General features: G+C 46.3%; 1 protein-coding gene across 1 annotated transcript in view; it reads right to left on the reverse strand.

The window, feature by feature from the left end:
• Positions 1 to 24,641, reverse strand: part of LOC146210324 (uncharacterized) — a 234,232-nt gene that overhangs the window by 56,676 nt on the left and 152,915 nt on the right. The window contains exon 5 of the mRNA XM_084609560.1: positions 2,879 to 2,967. Coding sequence (XP_084465686.1) covers positions 2,924 to 2,967 — 44 coding nt within the window. The 3' untranslated portion in view covers positions 2,879 to 2,923. The remainder of the gene's footprint in view (positions 1 to 2,878; positions 2,968 to 24,641) is intronic.

The following is a 24,641-nucleotide window of genomic DNA, read 5'->3' on the forward strand; positions in this document are numbered from 1 at the left end:
TGATCCTATACAGATCCCCTGCCTTCGTATAAAAAGAGAACTATTCCAATCTGCAACCGGTTGATTTGAGGTAAACCGACAACAATTCCAAAAAACCATCAACAGTAATGGCTGTCCAAATATGGCGCCATGGCTTTTCAGAATAAGTGCGGCATTAGTGTTGATGGTGTTTTGGAATTGTCGGTTTACCTCAAATCAACCTTTGCAGATTGGAATAGGTCTCGTTTTATACAAAGGCAGGGGATCTGTACACAATCATGCATTGCCCCAGTTCTCAGTGACCTTTACCTCTGCATGCATGACAGAGCTCTTAATGAAAGCTTTGATAACTCATGCATTTAAAGATCTTCCGGTTCGTAGATGATTACTTAGTTATCTTAGGTTGCAATAATGAAACCATTTTAATCGGGTATCTCAAGTTGTGACCGTGTTTGCGAACACAATGGCGCCACTTGAGCAGACCCACGAAGTGCCAGACAAGAATTCCATTCGTTTTCTCGACCTAAGACGTTTTTTCACTCCTAATCATGTTTGCTGGGCGTTCGAACCAAGAAGCAAGAAACCCATTTTAGCTTATGGTATTGCTCATTCAAAGTTGGTTAAAAGGAATATTGTGCAATCTGGTTTTAGTAACGCCTTGACGAAGTCATGCAAGCATAAATTTCAGGATAGCTTTTCAGCTCAAGTGTGCAGGCTGACGCAGTCGGGATTCCCGAAGAAACTTCTTTCTTCTGTGGCTAGAAAAATGTTAAAGAACTACAAAATGAAGATGACAGGCCCTTCAGCTGAAGTCCAACAGCGAAATAAGGTAGCAATAATACCTTATATCCACAAGATCTCTCATAATCTCAAGAAGATTGGTAAGAAGGCAGGCATTCACGTGGTCTTTTCAGCCCCGCACCGCCTATCAAGACTTTGTCGCATGGTCAACAAAACGACAAAGAGAGATAATGGCTGCACCACAAGGCACAAGAATCCCGCCGTAACATGCGCAGAAGGGCTTGTATACTCCATCCCTCTACCTTGTGGCAAAGCATACATCAGCCAAACTGGCCAATGTATTATTCATCTTTAATGGAGCATATCAATGATTTTTCAGGGTCATCATACAAAAACCTGCCAGTACATTGTCGCACATGTGACCGCAATAGAAAATGCTCCCGTCTTTCAGAAAACGACCCTTCTAAACCGATCCCATAACAAGCTTACACGCGAAATAGTGGAAGTCACTTTGATTGCTAAGCACAAGGATGAATGCGTCAGCACATCCTCAGTTTTCCTTTCGAACAAAGAAATTGCTTTTCTCTCTGATTGTGCTTGATTTTATCTTTGATTTTATTTGTACTCTTTACATGCCTTCGTTTTATACATTTTGAATTGCAGTCCGTCATATTGTTTAATTCATTGTTGTTTTTTTGTTTTGCAGTGTTAATTGTTGGCTTTCAATTTTGTTTCAACATTTGCATCTCTCTCTCTTCTTTTTTCATGTTTAACTTACTTATTATTTTTTGTCCATCTCATAAGTTTCTCTGCGGTTTTTTAAACAAGTTCTAATATAAAAAATGTTTTCTGTGCATCCACCTTTTTTAGCCATTGTTGCTTGTTAAGGACTGGGAATTTTTGTTAATTTTTCACGCACTTTCCCTACGGCCACTATCATCACGTTATGTCACTGTACCATGTCAATCATGTGTTAAGAATTTAGATTTATCCATTTTTTATACTCGTGTTTGATTTTGTTGCACCTGTTTTCGCCACGTGTAGATTTTGTTCCTCTAGTGGGCGTTTCTCTGTTATATATATGACATGGTTGGCTGATTTCCAAAAATAAAGTCGCAGTTCAGTGCCTCTGCATCTTACGTGTTCCTCCGTCTTCGTCCTTGTCCGGCTACGCGCTGCAATAACTATGGAAAACCAACTAGCCTGACAGCTTGTCCTCTTTTTATTTTTTGTTCACAAGAAACTATGGGGGATGTGTATATGACCTACATGTAAAACAAATAAAACGACCTTGATAAAATGTTCATTATGGCAGCACAATATCCATTGTAAAGTGTTATGCAGCTTTTCCTTCATTTTCCCAAGAAAGCTGCCATTAAGATCTTAGTGTGCTACTTACCAATTTCATGCAATGGCAAGTTCACATTTTATTTCTATTGTTCTCGCTTGTGCGACACACTTCTGCTCCCTCTTTCCACGTATGCCAATGCGACTAGGAACCTAGCAAAATAATATAGCATGCTTTCGTGTCATGGACGTCCGTTGCCCAGAGGTGCAGACTAACCATTGAAGAACCAATCAGGGATCGTGCACGAACATGCCTGCAGGCAGCCAAATGTACAATTGCTTCGTGACGTTTCTCGCATAGCAAGTGAATGGGACAGCATGGCTTGAAGCTTCATGAAACTGCAAAGTGCCATAATTGCATCTTCCAATCTTTCACTTCCTAAAATCTCATCTTAGGTATATGTTAAAATTTGTTTTCGTGTGCTTGAAAAACTCATTGAAACACATAAATTTAGGGGCACACTGGTCTCGAGGGTGGAATAAAAACCACAATTCGAATTTTAAAACTATCAAGTTTCTAAACTCTGTAAATATTTCAGGTGTAATATGAATTTATAGGAAGTCGGGAAACTAACTTTAAGTCAGTGTTTACACTAACATAGCCCATTGTCATAATATAACGTATGCTTTTCGTTCCCTGCGCACGTTAGCTGCGGTCTTCGTCTCGTTTGGAAGAGTACATCTTCGTTTCAAATTAAATGCTCCAGTGTATAGTTTGAATCGATGCCTCGATAGATAGCAAAAGAAAACAAGCACATGTTCCTATTCACTGCCTGCCACACTATACTGAAAGGAACCCTGCATCTCTCACCATCTGCTGCACAAGTCGACGTCGTGCCCCAGGATGCCATCTTGTCTAGTACCTTCGGCCTTGGACACTGGAAATTCCGCAACAATGTGCTGCCGACGAGAAAGCATGTGACGCTGCATAAGTATAGCAAAACGTCATTGATCGGTAATGTTAGAAATGTGCCTTTGTGTTGTGAGACACAGAGGAAAAGCATATTCCTGTGCCAAGTGACAGCGTCAAGGAAACGGGACCAATTAGGCAAGCGGGTCCATCAAGTAAGAAAAGTTGCAGTGCGGTCGGACCCGTCATGATACAACACTTTTGATGCCTTTTGATATGGAAAATGAAAAGACTAGAGCTCACATGAAACTGTGGGATTTGGAATTAACATCGGCAATGAAACGTAAGGCCAACTTAGTCCCCAGCGATGTCGCTGACCATCTGCTTAATCCCGACGAGCTTTGCGTTGGTTTGCAATGAGTTGCTCAACCGCCTGTTGAATGGGAAAACAGCTAGGTACGATAGTGGTGGTCTGCAAAAAGAGCTGAGACACAAAGTGCAACACGTTTGGAAGTAGAGTAAGAACCGTTTGGGGTGATCGAGAATACGACCTCACTGTTATGCTTTTCAAGACGTGTGATAACTGCTAGGACAAGAGATCAGTATGGAGTATGCTGCGTGTTGAAGAAAAACAAATCTTTTAGCTGCGAACATTCTGGCTGCGTCCACTATGCAAAATACTAGACCCAATAAAAGTTTTTCAGTACCTTCACTGATAAAAATTTCTCGCGTGGACAACCACAAAAACATGGAAGAACACCATAAAGGAAAACCTGACACCTGCCACGGCGCGCTCCGCTATGGAAGTGGAAGTGCAATGCGCGAGAGTTCACCAGTTTTCCATCTATGTAGCCTTGTCGTATGATGGGCATTGGATGACTCGTGGATTCATTCACACATCAGAGCCACCCCAAAGTACTCTAAAGACATCACCAGTGAAGACGGCTAGGATGCAAACACAGAGTTGTTCGCCAAAATGTTCGCCGTCAGAGTACTTCAACGCTACCGATGAATCTCCTGTGTTGGCCCCTCTGCATGCTTCCCCCAGTCAGCACTTGGCAGCATGTGCATGGTTGTACTGCAGAAGTGGAGACATTTTTTGAGCGGAATAATCTTCGATTACATCAAATGGACAAACAAGGGGGTTTTGCAGTGCTACCGGCTGGGCTCTTTGAAGAGAACGCGACAGTTGCAATTACAAATAACTTTGTTAAAGTGAAGGAGAAAGTCAACAGATCAAAAGCTATTGCGTTATGTAATGATTAACCACCTACAGTTGAAACACAATTATTGCTCTCTTGGAGGCCATGTTTTGTTGTTGTGTTGGGTTTAGTGGCGCATAAGCAGCTTAGGCTATCATGCGCCAACTTCAAGGTTGAGTGTTGCATTTATGTAATTTAAACTTATTCTGTTTAGAACGCTTGCTTCTATTACAAACCTGAAAACCCAGGGCAAATCAATGAGCGAATTTTCACCTAAAAGCAATGCTGGATGAAGAGGAATGTGTTGTTTGTAAAACTGCGTAAAATGTTTTTTCTTAGTTGTTCAAGTTGTCTGCATGAGATTAAAATGTGGGTGACTGTTAGCTCGTGTCTGCATGAATCACACAGGGGCTTATCCTGTTTAGTTAAAACGACGCAGTGTTAAATGTGTGTGTCTTATGCGAAGACGGCATAGAGATACTTTGGAACGTTCAATGTGGGTGCTCGATTTCCACTCTTCTATTACAGGCTTTATGAGGTGCATTTTGTTATTTGTTTCAGTGTTCCAAGTCGACTGCCATTTTTGTATCAGCTTACTTTGTATCAATTTCATGCAGTCTTGAGATGGTACCTGCACTTCTTTTATTTTCTTGTCTCGAGCTTTGGCAGTGCACATATCTGCTTTTTCATTACCTTGAATTCCTACATGACTGGGAACCCAGCAAATTTTTATGCTTCGTCCTTCATCTGTAAGTGTTGCTATGCTGTGTATGATGTTTCCCAGAATTGGTATAACTGTGTTTCTTGTGTGAAGGACTGTGACTATACTTAAGAAATCTGTGTAAACAATGCTTCTCCTGAGGTTTTCTTTTATTATTTTCTCTATGGCAACAGACACAGCATAGCATTCAGCAGTAAAGATGGACGCGCACTGTGGAAGTATTATTGTTTTTTCCCATTCACTTTGAACAACTGCGCTTCCGACATGATGATCTGTTTTCGAGCCATCCGTGTAAATGTCTGTGAAGCTACTGTACTTTTCTTTCAGCTGAAGGAATTCTTGTATGATGAGCTCTTGTGGGGTTAGTTTTTTGGAACTGTGTGAGAGGTTGCAAACTGCAGGGACCAGGTACCAAGGAGGCAGAGGGTTAGGTCTTTTGGCAATACTAGGTAAGCAATCCGGTAGCTCAACCTCTTGACACATTAGCTCAAATCTTAGGAGCAGTGCTCTCGCTGCATTGCGTTTGTTGGTGAATAGTGTTCTAGAAGGGCATTTAGTTACTAGGGAATAGCAGATATGCTTTGGCAGAGATCTGATTTTAAATATATGGGCACATGTAAGTTATGTTCTTCTGATTTCAAGAGGAGGTTCATTTGTTTCCACAAGCAGACTGGATATAGGAAAAGTTCGGTATGCTTCACATGAGAGTCGAACTCCTTTGTTATGTACCTGGTCTAGTTTTTTTAAGTATGATGGTCTAGCTGACCCATACACTATGCAGCCATAGTCTAAGGAGGAGCGTACGACAGATCTGTAAATGTGTTTAAGGCATGTCCTGTCAGTGCGCCAGTGTTTACGGGAAAGAACCTTTAGTATGTTTAGAGATTTGGAAGCCTTTTTCTTCAGGACATTTATATGAGGAAGAAAGGTGAGTTTTTTGTCAAAAGTTACGCCTAGAAATTTGTATTGTTGTATTGTATTGTATTGGGGTTTTTTGGCGCATAAGCAACTCAGGCTATCATGCGCCAAGAGCAAGGTTAAAATCTGTGCTTATTTAAAAAGGGGAAAAAGGTTCGTTAAAGTTTACAGTTTATTCAGAACGTCTGCTTCTTTTAAAAAACTAAGAACACATGTTAAGTTTATTAAGTTTATTATTGCTCTTTCTCCTAAAAGTAATTTGGGATGGAAAGGGATGGCACGATCATAAAAAATAGTGAAATGCTTTCTCCGTAGTGTCTCTAGTTTTGGGCATGTAATCAGGATGTGGTTGACGGTGAGCACTTCTCCGCATTCTCCACACGTAGGCTTATCTTGTTTCATTAGTAAAAAGTTATGTGTGAGATGTGTGTGCCCGATACGCAGACGGCATACTGTAACCTCCATGAAGCGTTCTTGATGAGTGCTTGTTTCCCATTCTTCTATTTTGGGCTTTACGAGGTGCAATTTATTACTTTCTTGGTTATTCCATATAGACTGCCATATATCCTTTTGTTTTCGTTTAATTAAATTTATGCAATCCTTATAAGGTATGTTTACTTTCTCTATTTCTTTCCTGCCTGCTTGAGCAGCACACACGTCTGCTCTCTCATTTCCTTCAATGCCCATGTGGCTTGGAACCCAACAGAATATTATGTTATGTGTGTTGTGTTGGGTTTTTTGGCGCATAAGCAACTAAGGCTATCATGCGCCACGAGCAAGGTGAAAGTTTTGTTTTGCAAGAAATGGGAAAATGAGTGTGTTAAAAACTAATTTGTTTAAAAATCTCCTTTTAAAAGCTTGGGTTGTTTTAGATCCAATGGCGCTTAAGCTGCCAACACCATGATGTGCCTAGCACAAGGTTTCAGTTTCTCTTAGTGACGTATGTTTCATTTTTTCCTACAGTTTGTGTAAAACATTTGCTTCCCTTATGAAACTAAAAACACAAGATAAATCAACAAGTCCATCATCATCTAAAATCAGTTTAGGGTGAAAAGGAATGTATTCTTTGTAAAACTTTGCAAAAAATTTTTTTCTTATCCTTTCAAGACTTGCGCATGTGAATAAAATGTGGTTAATAGTTAGTTCCTCTCCGCAATTTTCGCATCGTGGTTTCTCTTCTTTTTTCAACAAAAAATTGTGTGTCAGGTGCGTGTGTCCAATGCGGAGACGGCATAGGATCACTTCTATAAAACGCTCCTTATGCCGGCACGACATCCATTCTCCCAAAATGGGCTTTACCAAGTGTAGTTTATTTCCCACTTCACTGTCCCAGGCAGACTGCCATTTTTCTTTTAATTTGAGATGTACAAGCTTCGTGCAGTCTTTGTAAGGTATGCTTATGCTCTTTATTTGCTTGTCGCGGGCTTCAGCAGCACATGTGTCTGCTCTGTCATTGCCTTTAATGCCCACGTGACTCGGGACCCAGCAGAATTTTACGTTGTATCCTCGAGCTATGGCTGTTGTTATATTGTGTATTATGTTTCCAAGTAAAGGAGCAGCTGCATTTCTGGAATTTAGAGCTGTGAGAACACTTAGAGAGTCTGTAAATATAATGCTGTTTATGACATTCTCTTTTAATATTTTCTCTACGGCAACAGAAATGGCATAGGATTCAGCAGTGAAAATAGACGCACAGTGTGGAAGTCTTATGATTTCCACAGAATCTCCTTGCACAACTGCCCTTCCAGTGTACACAGCAGTTTTAGATCCATCGGTATAAAAGTCTGTGAAGTTTTTGTACTTTTCCTGCAAATTTAGGAATTCCTGAATAATGTGCTCTTGTGGGGTTTTGGTTTTTGGAAACTGTGTGAGAGTGAGGTCACAGATTTCAGGAAGACTGTACCATGGAGGTAGAGGGCTGTTGTTTTGTGCGACATCAGGCAAGGTGTCCAGGACCTGCAACTCACTGCACATGCTTTCGAATCGCATGATCAGTGGCCTTGTTGCTTTGGGTTTATTTGTGAAAATTAATCGAGAGGGGCAAGTTGTGACAACTGGATAACAGAGGTGTTTTTTCTGTGACCTTATTCTTAGAATGTAAGCACACGTGAGGGCTATTCGTCTGTCTTCCAGTGAAGGCTCATTTGTTTCTACATACAGGCTGCTTATAGGGGATGTTCTGTATGCACCGCATGCAAGGCGCAGACCTAAGTTATGTACAGGGTCCAGTTTTTTTAGATATGAAGGCCTAGCTGAACCGTACACTATACTCCCATAGTCCACGCGGGAGCGTACAACAGAACGGTATACATGTAAAAGACATGCCCTGTCAGAACCCCAATGTTTCCGCGAAAGAACTTTCAGTATGTTAAGAGATTTTGAGGCTTTCTTTTTTAGTGTGTTTATGTGAGGTAGAAATGTGAGTTTTTTATCGAAAGTAATGCCTAGGAATTTGTGCTCTTCTTTAACTGGTAATTCGGTTCTATTTAAGTGCAAGACAGGGTTGTTCTGAATACCCCGTTTGAGTGAAAACATAACTGCCACCGTCTTTTGGGGGGAAAACTGAAACCCATTTTTGTCGGCCCATGCCACTAGTTTATTTATTGTTATTTGTATTTGTCTCTCACACGTTGATATATTGGAAGAGGTGCAGGCTATCTGGAGGTCATCTACGTAGAGTGAACACATAATGGAATTTGGGATTTCATTGGTAATGGAATTGATTTTTACAACAAAAAGCGTTGTGCTTAGAATGCACCCCTGAGGTACCCCATTCTCCTGAATGAAGCTTCTCGACAAGGTGGTACCGAGGCGCACTTGGAATGAACGATGTGAAAGAAAGTCTTTTAAAACACTGAGCATTCGACCACGGATGCCCAAAGCTGCTAGATCACGTAGGATGCCGAATCTCCAAGTTGTATCATATGCTTTTTCTAGATCGAAGAAAACAGCGAGACAATGCTGTCTATGTATAAACGCCTCGCGGACAGTGTTTTCGAGGCGTACTAGGTGGTCCGTAGTTGAGCATACTTTCTTAAAACCGCACTGATGAATATTAAGAAGTTTACTTGATTCTAAAATATAGGTTAATCTAGTGTTTAAAATACTTTCAAAAGATTTTGCTAAACAACTAGTTAGGGCTATAGGCCTGTAACTCCCAGGACAGGTCGGCGGCTTGCCGGGTTTTAGGAACGGCACAATTATGGCTCTTTTCCAAGTCTCCGGTATTTTAGCTAGTACCCAGATTTTGTTAAAAAACTTTAGAAGCGCTTCTACAGATGCTTCTGATAGATGGGCGAGCATCTCATAATGAATCTCATCAGGACCAGGTGCAGTTTTTTTACCGCAAGCGAGAACATCTTTCAGTTCTTGCAGCGTAATCAGCCTATTGTAAGGTGTGTTCGTGCTGCCCCTCGTAGGAAGTCTATATTTTTCAATCCTGTCCTTGTACTTTAAGAATGTTTTTGTATAGTGTGCAGAACTCGAAATTTTGTGGAAATGCACACCTAATATATTAGCTTGTTCTTCGATGCTTGTCTGTGTATTAGGAGCTGTGAGGATTGGAATTGTGAATGGGGAGAAGCTGCCATTTAGTTTATGAATTTGTTCCCACATTTTTTTTGATGTTGTGGAGCTGTTTATAGATGTAACATACTTCTGCCATGATTTTTTTTCGGCATTACGACGAATATATCGAGCTTTGGCTCTTGCTTTTTTAAAAACTGTCAGATTTTCATATGTTGGGTATCTCCGAAAAATACCCCAGGCTTTATTTTGTTCTTTTTTGGCTTCTTTACAGTCCTGTGTCCACCAGACTTTGTGGTTTTGGTGCACTACTCCTGTGGATTGGGGAATGGATAGACGTGCTGCCGCAAGAATGCATGCTGTAAATATTTCATTCATTTTGTCTATATCAATTTTCTCTGAATAAATTTCATTTAGACTGGCTTCTTACCTGAACAAAGACCAGTCAGCTAAATGCAGTTTCCACCGCCTGGGTTTTGTCGGGATGACTGATGGTGAGGATGATAAGCTGATCATGACAGGAAGATGGTCGCTTCCGTACGGATTATTTAAAACTTCCCATTTAAAATCTGTAAAAATAGAAGGTGAACTAAAAGACAGATCTAAACAACTCGCTTTGCCTGTGGCTGGGGAGTAGTATGTTGGATTGCCAGAGTTTAGGAGACACACATTGCTGCATAAAATAAAATCTTCTATAAGCTGACCACGAGTATCTGTTTGCTCGCTGCCCCAAAGACACGAATGAGCATTAAAATCACCAACTAAAAGATACGGCTCGGGAAGCTGTTGTAAAAGGTCTTCTAAATCATCTAGTGTTATCTTCATGTGTGGTTGGAGGTATACTGAACATACTGTGATGGTTTTATGTGTTAATAATGTGGCTGCTACCGCTTCAAGTCTGGTATTAAGAGTCAGCTCCTGAGCAGCGATTCCAGTTTTCACGACGATGGCTACACCACCCGAGAGTCTGCTGGACAGCTCCCGGTCCCGGCGGATGATTTTATAATTTTTAAGGAAATTTTTGTTCTGAGGACCTAAGTTGGTTTCCTGGAGACACAAAGCCAATGGGGAGAATGTAGCCAGGATGTCCTTTATGTCGCTGTAATTATTTAGTAGTCCTCTACAATTCCAATGTATTATACAAGCCATCTTATTTTATGAAAAATGTGAAAAACTAGCTTAGGTTTTTTTTTGGCCCAACGACTCGGGGCCTGTCTTTTTTTTGACGGTCTAAGCTGTGCCGTCGTCCGTCTGACGTCGAAAGCACAGCCCTACCGGGGCTCGTGTCCATTGCCTCCTCTTCAGAGGCAGCGGAGGAGCGCGCCCCAGATAAGTGTTCTTTCGTGTTAGGCCTCGCCTCATGAGGAGAGACCTTCAGGTTTGTCAACCCGGAGGGCTGCATAGCCTTCTTTTGAGATGGAGGTGGGGGAGCAGCATGAGCCACTTCCACCTGGGGCGCGGGTAGCCCTGCCCGAGGCTCACTCTGTGTGGCCTGGGCAGGTGCTATATGTTGGTGTGGCACCCCGCGCTGTTGTGCCATACCAGAATAACTTGGTTTTGCAGTGAACTGAAAAGCAGGAGTAGTGGCCAGTTTTTGTCGCGCTTCTTTATATGACAAGTTTTCTTTTGTTTTGATAGTGATTACTTCTTTTTCAGTTTTCCACGTGGGGCAAGACCTTGAATAAGCAGGGTGTTCTCCTTCACAGTTAGCACACTGCAATGTGGTTTCGGTGCATTCATCAGTTGAGTGTTCTTTTGAAGCGCATTTCGCACAAGTTCGGCGACCGCGACAACTCTGTGAGCCGTGGCCGAATTTCTGGCAGTTAAAGCATCGTCTAGGGTTCGGTATATAATGTCTTACACTTATCTTCAGGTAGCCTACTTCAATGGTGTCAGGGAGAGCACTGGAAGCAAATGTAAGGACAATGTGCTTTGTCGGGGCTTCTTTGTTTTCTTTTCTTATCTTAATCCTCTGGACATTTACAACGTTCTGATCAGCAAGTCCTTCTAACAGTTCTTTTTCTGTCAAGTGTATGAAATCATTTTCTGAAATCACACCTCGGACAGTGTTCAGTGATCGATGAGCAGTGATCGAGACAGGTATGTCCCCGATACACTCAATGTTGGACAGTTTCAAGTATTGCATGTAGTCTTTCAATTCAAGCAGTAGGTCTCCACTTGCCAGTTTTTTCACCTTGTAACCTGCACCTAGTGCACGTGTCAGTGATTTCTCAACTATGAATGGGGAGATAATTCTCGCTGATTTTTGCTCTTCTTCACTATGTATCACATAGTACTTTGGGAAAACTTCTTTGTTTTTTTGAAAAAATTCATGGGTTACATCGGTCCGCCCTCTTTTGAGAGGGCGATCAGTTCCAGAAAGAGAAGCAGCCATAAAATGTGATATTTTTCGGCCAAAGTGGCAGCCACCCACCATGGAGCCCAACAAGGGGACGGGAAAGGAGCTTGTACAAAGAGTCCTGGCCACGTCAGCTGTACACTCTGACTATAACCAAATACGGCGTAACGCAGGGTGGTTAGCCACACAAGGTTAACCCTCGCCGCCAGGAAAAAGGAAAAAGCGAGAAGGGAGGAGAAGACAGGAAAGTTCTGAGAAAGAGGATAGGAAAGTGAAAGATGGAGGGGAGGATAGGAAAAGGCGACTGCCGATTTCCCCCGGGTGGGTCAGCCCGAAGGTGCCGTCTATGGGAAGCGTGGGCCAAAGTGGTGTGTTGCCTCCACCGAGGGGCCTTAAGGGTCCAAACACTCGGCATTGGCTCAACCACCAGGATCCCCTTTTCCCCAGACACGACGATGCCACGCACGGCTAAGCGTGGGTGCTCGGGGTCCGTGGTGTCGCACAAAACACACAAACACCTGCTTTAACAGGTGCCCCCTGCGGGGGCCTAGAAATTTGTGTTCGTTTTTCACCGGTAATTTAGTTTTGTTCAGGTGTAGAGTAGGATCTGTCTGTAAGCTTCGTTTGAGAGAGAATAGAACAGCCACTGTGCTATCGCCATCTATGAACCGGCAACGGCACCAACCTTTTCATTCTTTCTTTCCTTCTTTCCGCTCACCCCTCTGACTATATTGTCACGTACACGGTGACTAAGGATACCAATGATAGCAGGGGGTAGCCCAGACACAAGAACACAGCAGCACAGACGCAAACGTGCAAGCGACACTTCGTCCTCCTTTCACACCTCAGTCATGCGCCACCTGGCAACGCTAGGTGGCATTACCCCCTCCCTCCGAAAAAATGAGAAGGGCCGGTAAAAATGGTGTGAAAAGCAAGAGAGTGGTCACAGCGGGTGGCCATACGCTATCTGTGGTAGTACGGCTTCAGTCGCACAATGTGCACAATGTCCGAGCTGTGCTTTCGACGTTTTGGTTGTGTGGCACCGTCTGGGATAACTTCATAACTGAGGTCACTCACACGGCGCAACACTTTGTGCGGCCCGAAGCCTGGACGGCGAACTGGTGTCCATACCCAGACTTGGTCTCCAGGCTTGTAGTCAACCTGGCGGTGCCGGAGGTTGTAACGATGCGCGTCAGTGGTCTGCTGCTGCCCAATGTGCACACGGGCGAGCTGGCAGGCTTCCTCAGCGCGGATGGCATATTGCTGGGCATCTGAGGATAGCTGGTCATCATCTGGGCACGGGAGCATGGAATCGAGCATGCTCTGAACTTCGCGTCCGTAAACAAGTCGAAATGGTGTGAAGCGCGTTGTCTCTTGTAAGGCTGTATTATACGCAAATGTAACGTACGGCAGCACCTCGTCCCAGGTCTTGTGCTGCACATCGACGTACATTGCCAACATGTCCGCAATCGTCTTATTCAATCTTTCTGTAAGGCCATTGCTTTGTGGATGGTACGCTGTGGTTTTGCGATGGGTCGTGCAACTCAGCTCAAATATGCGGTCGATCAGCTGTGAAGTGAAAGCTGTCCCTCTGTAGGTAATGACGTAGGAAGGGGCGCCATGCCGCAAGACTGTTGTGCATGAAAACTCTGCTACTTCAGAAGCTGTGGCATGAGGGATTGCCTTTGTCTCAGCATATCGAGTCAGGTAGTCAGTAGCGACTACTATCCATTTGTTTCCGGCCTGCGACAAAGGGAAAGGGCCAAGGAGATCCATTCCAATCTGGTCGAACGGAATGCGGGGTACTTTAACGGGCTTGAGAAATCCGGCAGGCTTCTGGGGCGGTGTTTTACGGCGCTGGCATTCGCGACAGCTTCGTACATAGCGTTTCACTGCTGCGGAAAGTCCTGGCCAGTAATACATGTTGCGCACTCGAGCAAGAGTCCGTGAGCAACCCAAATGACAAGACGTTGGTTCATCATGGCAAGCAAGGAGAATATCCTCACGGAGCTCGCATGGCACTACCAGAAGGTAAGTTCTGTCTTGGCTCTGGGAGTTTCTTTTATACAAGACGCCTTGCCGTATGCAGAAGGAACCAAGGTGCCGAGATAGGTGTCGAGGCAGAATCGTATCACGCCCTTCCAGATAATCGATGAGTGGAAGGATGTCTGGATCAGCTCTTTGTCGATCCCTGAGCTCAGATGCGCTGAGGGCTCCTAGAAAACCGCTATCGTCATCGGCTGTAGTATCGCCAGTGTCAATGGGTGCTCGTGACAGCGTGTCGGCGTCTTCGTGTTTGCGGCCGGACTTGTAAACAATGGTTATGTCAAACTCCTGAAGCCGTAAACTCCAGCGTGCAAGTCGTCCAGATGGGTCTCGCAGATTTGCCAGCCAGCACAAACAATGATGGTCGGTGACGACTTTAAATGGCCGGCCGTAAAGATAGGGACGAAACTTCATAGTAGCCCATACGACCGCCAGGCATTCCTTTTCTGAGGTGGAATAGTTCATTTGGGCACGAGAGAGTGCGGCTAGCATAGGCTATTACTCGCTCAAACCCGTCTTGATGCTGAACAAGGACCGCGCCAAGACCGATACTACTGGCGTCAGTGTGTACCTCAGAGTCAGCCGCTTCATCGAAGTGCGCCAGAACAGGGGATGTTTGAAGGCGCTCACGAAGCAAAGAGAAGGCCATCTGCTGCTCAGAGTTCCACACAAAGGAGGTGTCCTTCCTTGTAAGGCGCGTCAGAGGTTCTGCGATCTCAGAAAAGTCCGCAATGAAACGCCGATAATATGCGCACAGGCCGAGGAAGCGCTGAACAGCCTTCTTATTAGCTGGAACGGGAAATCGTGCGACGGCAGCAGTCTTATCGGGATCCGGGCGCACCCCATCAGCGCTTACAACATGGCCGAGGAACTTGAGTTCTGTATACCCGAAGTGGCATTTCTCGGGCTTCAGCGTGAGATCAGCAGAACGGAGGGCTTCCAGGACAGCTCGAAGGCGTTCGAGGTGTTGATCAAATGTTTCGGAAAAAACAACTACATCGTCCAAGTACACAAGACAGATCTGCCACTTGAGGCCAGTGTCCATCATCCTTTGGAATGCAGCTCGGGAAGAGCACAATCCAAATGGGAGTACTTTGAATTCATATAGGCCATCTGGAGTGACAAATGCGGTTTTTTCTCGGTCTCTTTCGTCTACTTCAATTTGCCAATAGCCGCTTTTTAAATCAATAGATGAAAAATACTTCGCACGTCGCAATCTGTCCAGTGAGTCATCGATGCGCGGCAACGGGTATACATCTTTCTTTGTCACATTATTCAATTTTCGATAGTCGACGCAAAAGCGAAGAGTGCCGCCTTTCTTTTTGACAAGGACTACTGGTGAAGACCCCGGACTTTGTGAAGGCTGCACAACACCATCATCCAGCATCTCCTGAACTTGCGTCTGGATCACTTCTCGTTCTTTGGCAGACACACGATGAGGCTGCTGTCGTATTGGGCGAGCGTCGTCATAAGTAATGATGCGATGTTGTGTGATGGGCGTTTGACGAACCTTCGAGGAAGAAGCAAAGCAGTGCTTGAAGTCTAGCAGCAGTTGCTCTAAAGCCCGCCGTTTCTCCTTCGACAAGTGGCAGTTAATGTCGATGTTGTCAAGAGATGGCTCGTTAGTTTCTACTGCCGTGGATGCAAAACAGACCGGATCGTGCGCAGCATGGTCAGCAAAAGCGATAGCAGTCCCCGGGAACAAGTGTCGGTACTCATTAGAAAAATTTGTGACAAGGAGTGCAGCCCGGTCATTGTGAAACGACAATAAACTTCGGGGAGCGCAAATGCCATGAGCAAGCAGGAGTGTATGGTTCGCCTCCGCTACAGCATCACCGGTGCGGAAATCGTCACAGGTAACTTCCACAAGAGCACTGCTTTGCGGCGGCAGCGAGACGCTCTCAGCGGAAACACGAAGTGCGGTATTGCAAGGACTGCTACTATCTTGTTCGGTAGATTGTCCCATCGAAAACGTGACGAGTCTATTTCGCAGGTCGATAACTGCTCCGTACTCCCGCAGAAAGTCAATGCCGAGGATAAGGTCACGGGAGCAGTCACTTAAAACAACGCAACTAACGACGAACGTACGTCCGTTAATCTGAATTCGAGCCGTGCACATCCCCTTTGGAGTAACTATATGACCGCCGGCGGTTCGAAGGCACACACCTGGCCAAGCAGTAAGCACCTTCCTCAAAACAGTCGCCATGCGACCACTCAAAATTGAATAATCGGCACCGGTGTCCACTAATGCATTGACCGTAGTGCGACCGTCTAAAATAACCGGAATGTCCAGAGAAACGCTTTTTGCTTCCCTAGGTGACGGTACCAGCAGCTCGCAGTCGGATCGAAGCGACGACGACGGGAGGTCTTCAACGCAGCGACTACCAGCGGCCTCGCCCCCGAAGGTCGCTGTTTTCAGTTTTCCCGACCAGGGCTAGACGAGCGGCCTTGGTCCTCTCGCGAGGAACCGTGAGTGAACGAGGAGCGCCTTGGCGAAGGGGAGCGGGGCTGACGCTGCGAACGAGATGAAGAACGCAGCTCCGCCAGGTACTCCTCAATAACTCGGGGTCGTTGACCAAACCGGGGAGGAGGCGAGTCGATGCGGAAGCCGTGGAGACCAAGGCGTCGATACGGACAATCCCGGTAGCGATGTCCTGGTTCACCGCAGTGGAAGCAAAGCGGACGGCGGTCAGGCGTGCGCCAAATGTCGGCTTTGCGTCGGGGCAGCGGACGATTGTCGAAGTTCTGCACTGGCTGCACCGAGGGCAGCGGAACTGTAGGTGACGCAAGAATGGGCGGTGGTGAAGGGGGAGCCTGACTCTGCAGAACTTCCGCATATGTGGGACGATTGTCGGTCCCCGACAGCAATGGCGGGCTCGGAACTACAGGCGAAAGAGGGCTCTTGAGTGCCTGCCGCACCTCCTCCCGCACTATAGCAGAAACGGAAGATGGCGATTGCTGCAGAGGGCTCCAGAACTTGCTTAGTTCTTCGCGCACGACGCTGCGAATCAGTTCGTGCAATGCATCGGGATGCCGCTCTGAAGATGCAAATGATTCCGCGATTGTGCTTGTATGAAAAGGTCGGTCATAAGCCACGGCACGTTGGTGTAGCACCTTTTCCATTGTGGTGGCCTCCACAAGGAATCCGTTTACAGTCGACGGTGGGTTTCGCACAAGGCCTGCGAACAACTGCTCTTTCAAACCCTGCATCAAGTACCTGACCTTTTTGTCCTCGGACATGGCGGGATCGGCTCGCCTGAAGAGGCGCGTCATGTCCTCGACGTATGCTTGGACACTCTCATTCGGCCTTTGGATGCGAGAGTGAATGGCACGTTCTGCATGCTCGCGACGATCTACGCTAGTATAAGCCTCGAGCAGTTGACGACGGAATTCCCGCCACGAAGTTAATGCTTGCTCTCGGTTCTCGAACCAGATACGGGCGCCGTCCTCAAGGATGAAGTAGACGTTCCTTAGTTTGGCAGCATCGTCCCACTGGTTGAATGCAGCGCCACATTCAAACTGAAGGAACCAGTCCTCCACATCCTCAAAGAGGTCCCCATGGAAAGTCTTCGGTACCCGAGGGGCCTGCAAGGTGTAGTTACAGGCCGGCGTGACGCCCGTCACCTGCTGCGCAGGAGCACTAGATGTCATGGCGGCGGGTGATGGCTGAAACTCCGGAGACAGTCCCTGGAGCCGTCGACTGGAGCGATGCACGGGGGTGTCCAATGGTACAGGGCTGGCGCGACGTCTTGTAGATGGAGATTCTTGCATAGGCGATCGTTTTTACCCCGCACCTCCACCAGAATGTCACGTACACGTTGACTAAGGATACCAATGATAGCAGGGGGTAGCCCAGACACAAGAACACAGCAGCACAGACGCAAACGTGCAAGCGACACTTTGTCGTCCTCTTCCACTTCGTCCTCCTTTCACACCTCAGTCATGCGCCACCTGGCAACGCTAGGTGGCAACATAATACCCCTTGATTTGGAAATAAACCGTCATACTTTTGGCCTGGCTACGCTGTCAGATGCATCACTCGGGAGCGGCGCTCCCATTGACTACGCCTTTCCAACAGTGGCGTTCCCATTGACTGCGCCTTTCCAACAGTGGCGACGAGGCTGAAGCAAGGATATCGGGCTCAGGACAGCGCCAGACATGGGTCACAAGCTACCGGACTTCGATGAGGAAGAAGATAAGTGGCAAGCTTACCTGGTGAAAGTAGAAGCGTACTTTGAGGCCAATGAAATCTCAGCTGATGCAATGAAGAGGGCTTTACTAGTAGCCGCCCTTGGGACGAAGACCGTTCAAGTTTTATGCAGTAAAGTAGCGCCAGCAAAAACAAGTTCATTGAGCTACGACAATGTAGTCGAGACCTTGAACAGCTACTATGATCCTACACTAAATGAAATAGCAGAAAGTTTTAAGTTCTTCAACCGCTATCAGAAAGAAGAATCCGTGCAGGAATTTATTGTCGCTATACGACAAATAGCACAGAACTGCAATTTTTCGTCTGTGCTAGAAAGAATGATCAGAGACCGCATCGTGTGTGGCGTCCGATCAAAGAGTTTACAAAAGCAGCTTCTGGCAATAAAAGACCTGTCGCTAAAGGAAGCAGAGGCTCTAGCACTAGCTGCAGAAAGCGCCGAACTAGATTCGCGAGGCATAACCGGCGAGGCTCGGGATCCAAACGTGTTCAAGATAACTCATCGGCGCCAATCAGCGATACGAAAGCAACCGCGAACGCAATGCCAGTGCTGCGGTAACTACGGCCACAAGACTGCAGCATGTCGCTTTAACAGAGGGCAACGTTTCAAATGCAGACGATACGGGCATCTAGCGAAGATGTGCTCAGCGGCCGACAGCGTTAACACAACTGGTACCATGGAAGCACAGAAGCGGCAGGAATCGGAAGACAGTGATAGCAGTACATCGCAGATATGGTCCCTCCGTACGGCGGCGCAGACGCTGCTACCGCCCATTCAGAAAACATTCACATGGAACGGCGTTGACCTAAAAATGGACACTGATACTGGATCCCCAGTCTGCATCATTTCAAAAGCTATTTATGACAAACATCGCAATGAATGGCCTCCGCTCGCGAAATCGCCGATAAAGTTATCGTGCTATCTTGGAAAGCTACCAGTGCCGGCCGTCATGAACATGGATGTGCGTTATCAAGCAACTACAGCGGAATGCAATCTGGTGGTGTTAAACTGCAGAGGCCCCAGTCTTTGTGGCCGGGATTTATTGCAGAAACTGAAGGTCACCGGAATGACTCTCCTGCACGTAAAGGCGCAGACTAACGTGGCCAGCACGGTTCCGCCAGCTGCCCATCAACCTGCCGGGGAAATTCTGAACAGCTATGCTGATCTGTTCGGCGAGGGCACCGGACTCTTGAAAGGCCCGCCAGCACGGATTCATCTCAAGAGCGGAGCAACCCCCAAGTTTTTCAAAGCAAGGAAGGTTCCTTTTGTGTACAAAGAAAAAGTTTCACAGGAGTTGGATAGGCTTACGGAAGCAGGGATAATATCGCCTGTACCATATTCGGAATGGGCCACACCCATTGTTCCCGTCTTGAAGAAGTACCGCTCAGTGCGCCTTTGCGGAGATTTTAAAGCCACACTAAATCCTGTGTGTGAGATTGAGCAATACCCGCTACCAGTTATTGACGACATGTTTGCCAATTTAGCGGGAGGAGAACGGTTCAGTGTGCTAGACCTGAGAGACGCCTATAGCCAGGTAGCGTTGGACGAGGAGCCGCGGAAACTGGCCGTCATCAACACTCATAAAGGGCTATACTGCTACAATCAGCTACCATTTGGAATCTCTTCTGCGCCAGCAATCTTTCAGCGGAAAATTGAATCCGTGCTCCAAGGGTTAACCGGCGTGCAGGTCTATCTTGACGATGTGCTGATAGCTGACAAGAGCCAAGATGACTCAAACCTGAAAGCAGTACTGCAACGCTTCAGGGAAAATGGCATTAAGCTGCGCGCTGACAAATGTCGCTTCGCCGAGCAAGCAGTTTATCTCGGTCACCGCATTGATAAAAACGGGTTGCACCCGGTTGAAAAGAACATCGACGCTATCAGACTAGCCCCTTCTCCGCGTAATGTTACAGAGTTGCGTGCCTTTCATGGGTTTATCACCTTCTACCATCAGTTTCTCCCTAACCTGTCCACCTTGCGCCTTTGTATAAGCTACTGAAGAAAGGAGCCAGGTGGATGTGGAGCGATAAAGAACAAGCAGCATTCAAACTGTCGAAAAAGGCTCTTTGCGCAGCCCCTGTGTTGACATATTTCAATCTGAAGCTCGAACTACTTTTGGAATGCGATGCCTCACCTCACGGTGTGGGAGCGGCACTTTTCCATTGCATTAATGGGGAAATGAGGCCCATCGGATTTCGGTCCCGGACCTTAACTTCGGCCGAAAAGATGTATTCTCAGATCGAACGTGAAGCGTTGGCTCTAGTTTTTGGTGTTTCACGTTTCCGGGACTACCTCCTTGGCCGGGAGTTCAACCTTGTGACGGATCATCGGCCTTCAACGAATGGATCGTCAGACCCCCATCATGGCCGCCGCGAGAATACAAAGATGGGCTCTTCTGCTGGGAGCGTACAAATACAAGCTGCTTTGCAAATCCGGAAAAATGATGGTTAACGCGGACACCCTAAGCCGTTTACCTCAAACCTTGCAGGAAACGGAGACCGCACCGGAAGGAGACGCAGAGTTTGTCCTCGCCATCGACCAGTGGGACCAGTCGGCCATCACTATAGAAGAATTGCGGTCACTCACAGAAACGGACGTGGTACTAGCACTTGTCCGCAGGTACGTCCAGGAGGGTTGGCCCAAAGCATGTTGCTCCGGTAACACGGAGGTGTTGCATTACTACAAAAAGCGACATGAATTATCTGTTCAGGATGGCCTCCTACTGTGGGGACATCGTGTAGTAGTCCCCAAACAGGCGCGCGGTAGACTGCTGATGATATTGCACGAAGCCCATCGGGCGTCTGCACCATGAAGAAGGTAGCACGGTCCAAATTTTGGTGGCCGGAGATCGACCGGGACATTAGCCGAATAGCCGATGAATGCAGAAACTGTGTCCAGGCTTTACCAATGCCTCCAGCACGTGAACCAGTAAACGGGCCAGCTACAGAAGAAAAATGGTCCCGATTGCACCTCGATTTCGCTGGACCTATCAGGGACAAAATGTTGCTGATCGTGGTTGATTCCCACAGCAAATGGATCGAGGCCCTTCCACTCTCGAGTGCAACGTCAAGCAGCACGGTAAACACGCTGCGTACGCTCTTCAGCCAGTTCGGACTACCGCGCACTGTAGTAACTGATAACGGCACGTCCTTTACCAGGTCGGATTTCGCCGAATTCATGAACAGGAAGGGCATTGCCCACATTCGAACACCGCCCTACCACCCACAAAGCAATGGGCTGGCAGAAGGCGCGGTCAGAACGGTTAAGGATGGGTTAAAGAAGATGCCTGGCGTGGATCTCTCAACCGCACTCGCACGAGTTTTGTGCCGATACCGGAATTCCCCAAGGCAGTCGAGCCTATCACCTTCAGAGTTACTGTTAGGTTATCGACTACGCACCAGACTTGACATGTGTTTTCCTCTCAGGAACAAACCTGTCCAGAGCAGAGCAGCTACACCAGAGTCGGACGACGCCAGCGGGAGTTTAGCTCCGGAGGACCCTGTACTGGTCCGTAACTACGGTGTTGGTGACAAGGGGACACCCGAAAAGGTGAAGTCAACAACAGGAGCTCGACTAGTCACCGTCAAGACGGAGGATAATGTGGTGGTCCGTCGTCATGCTGATCAAATCCGCAAGCGCAACGTCGTGGGATCCACACTCACGGGTACAGACAGTCCAGCAGCAGAACCAGTGGACCACCCGCTGGCTAATCAGAACAACGCACCCACGTCAGAGCCCGCAGACCCTGCTCCCCAAGAGACACAGCTGCACAGGTCTACCCGGGTCAAGAAACCTATGGATCGCTATGGTTATTAGGAGGAAGGGATGCTATCGCCATCTATGAACCGGCAACGGCACCAACCTTTTCATTCTTTCTTTCCTTCTTTCCGCTCACCCCTCTGACTATTACCCCTTGATCTGGAAATAAACCGTCGTACTTTTGGCCTGGCTACGCTGTCAGATGCATCTCTCGGGAGCAGCGTTCCCATTGACTACGCCTTTCCAACAGTGGTGTTCCCATTGACTGCGCCTTTCCAACACACTGTTTTTTGAGGAGAAAACTGAAATCCATTTGTGTCTGCCCATGCTGCTAGTTTATTTATGGTCAACTGCACCTGTCTCTCACATGTAGATACGTCGAGGATGTGTACGCAATCTGTAGATCGTCAACATAAGCTGAATACATTATGGATTTCGGGATAACTGTGCTTATGGAATTCATTTTTACTATAAAGAGAGTTGTGCTTAAGACGCATCCCTGTGGTACGCCATTCTCCGGTACAAAGTTCTTTGAAAATGTTGAGCCCAAGCGCACACGGAATGAGCGATTTGACAAGAAGTCCTTTAGACAGTTTAACATCCTACCACGTATGCTTAAATCTGCTAGGTCACGGAGGATGCCAAATCGCCATGTAGTGTCATAAGCCTTTTCCATATCAAAGAAGACTGCAAGGCAGTGCTGTTCGTGAATAAATGCTTCACGAACAGTGTTTTCAAGGCAGACTAGATGGTCCGTGGTAGAACATGCTGTTTTGAACCCACATTGGTGAATGTCTATAAGTTCTCAGGAATGAAGAACAAAGGCTAATCTGGTATTAAGAACACTTTCAAAAGGCTTTGCAAGGCAACTTGTGAGAGCTTTGGGTCTATAACTGCTGGGGGCCGTTGGTGGCTTTCCTGGTTTCAGGAAAGGCACAATAGTAGCTTTTTTCCAGGCCTCAGGAATACTCCTAGATACCCATACTTTGTTGAAAAATTTCAGAAGTGTTTCTAAAGCAGGTGTAGAAAGCTATGCAAGCATCTGATAGTGAATTTGATCTGAGCCAGGTGCATTCTTCTTGCCGGCAGATAGAACAATGTTTATTTCTTGTAGCGTTATTAAATTGTTATATGCTTCATTTATACTTCCACTTGTTGGCAGTTTTTGTTTTTCAGCCTTGTTTTTGTATGTTATTGAAGATTTTGGGTAATGTAGTGAGCTGGAATTGCAGAAAAGCTCGCCTAGAATATCTGTCTGTTCCTTTAAGTTTGTTTGGGTGCTAGGAGATGTTAGAAAGGGGACTGTGTACAGGGAGAAGTTACCATCCAGTTTGTGAACAAGCTCCCACATTTTTTTTTATGTGATTCAGCTATTTATTGATATGTATTTTTGCCAAGAAGCCTTCTCAGCGTTTCGGCAGACGTACCGTGCCCTAGCTTTCGCCTGATTGAATTTTACAAGGTTTTCGTTTGTAGGGCACCTCGGAAAAGACCTTTTCCAGGCTGGCTTCAGACTGGAATAGAGCCCAGTTCTCAAGGTGCAGCTTCCACCGCTTGGGTTTGTTTAGAATGATGGAGGATGAGGGTGTTAGGCTGATAATGACAGGCAAATGATCACTTCCTAGAGGATTGTCAAAGACGTCCCATTTAAAATCAGTAAATATTGATGGGGAGCTAAATGATAAATCTAAACGCTCATTTTCCCCGTGCTTGGGGAGCTCTATGTATGCTTTCCTGTATTTAGCAGGCAGACATCATTGCATAATATAAAATCTTCTAATATACGACCTCTAGTGTCTGTCTGATCGCTTCTCTAAAAAGTGGAGTGTGCATTAAAATCTCCAACAACCAGATATGGTTTGGCAGTTGTTCTAAAAGCTCTTCCAGATCATGAAGGGTTACAATTAGGTGCGGTTGGAGATACAGTGAACATAAAGTTATTGTTTTATAATGAATGATAGACAGCAACAGCTTTCAACTTGGTTTTGAGGCTAATTTCACGTGTTGCTACTCCATTCTGCACTACAATAGCGACATCTCCAGATAGCCTATTTGCTTCTTTTCGGTCGCAGTGAAAGACGTGTAATTTTAAAATGTTTTGGTGTGGTCCTAAGTTAGCTTCCTGTAGGCAAAGGGCTACAGGAGAAAATGAATGTAAAATGTCTTTTATATCGTAGTTGTTTATGAGACCTCGGCAGTTCCAGTGTATGAGGAACGCCATATTTTTTAATGGAATGTACCTGAGTTTAGGTTTCAGGTTTGTCTGGTCCTGTTATAAGAGTTTTTTCTCTCCGTTATCTTTCCAGAGAGTTATGCCGCCGCTGCAGCGTGGACGAGGAAGGGGTTGTGTCCATTGCCTCGGGGGCTTTGGATGTTTGGGGAGAGTTAGGAGTGTTGGTTGCAGGCTTCCATTCTGGGGGAGAAGCCTTTTGGGCTGTTGGCTCTGGGGACAGTGTGCCCTGTTTCTGCGATGGCAGGGCAGCTTTCACTGCTTCTGCCTGGGGCAGGGATGGCCCCACCTGAGGTTTAATCTCGGCGGAGACCAAATCCTGTTGTGGTGTGCTGCCCCTATGCTCCACCACATTGGAATAGTTCGGTTTGGCTGTGAACAAAAAAGTGCCGTTTAACAAGATATCACTGTCATGCCTCTTTAAACCTTATGTTTTCATTGACTTTTATGGTAATGCTGACCTTTTCCTTCTTCCAAGAAGGACATGACCGTGAGTATGCGGCGTGTTCACCTGCACAGTTCGCGCAGTGTGGCGCAGCTTCACACTAGTCAGATTTATGTTGAGTTGAGGCACATTTTGCACACGTTTGTCGGCCACGGCAGCTCTGGGAGCCATGACCGAATCTTTGGCAGTTGAAACAAAGCCTAGGGTTTGGGATGTAGGGCAGGATGTCTACTTTGATGTAACCGACTTCAATGGATTCAGGGAGTTTGCTGGAGTTGAAAGTGAGAACTATGTGCTTTGTTGGTATTTCT

Source organism: Amblyomma maculatum, chromosome 1 (genome assembly GCF_055883805.1).
Source record: "Amblyomma maculatum isolate TAMU_Amacu chromosome 1, ASM5588380v1, whole genome shotgun sequence".
Taxonomy (NCBI): Eukaryota; Metazoa; Arthropoda; class Arachnida; order Ixodida; family Ixodidae; genus Amblyomma; species Amblyomma maculatum.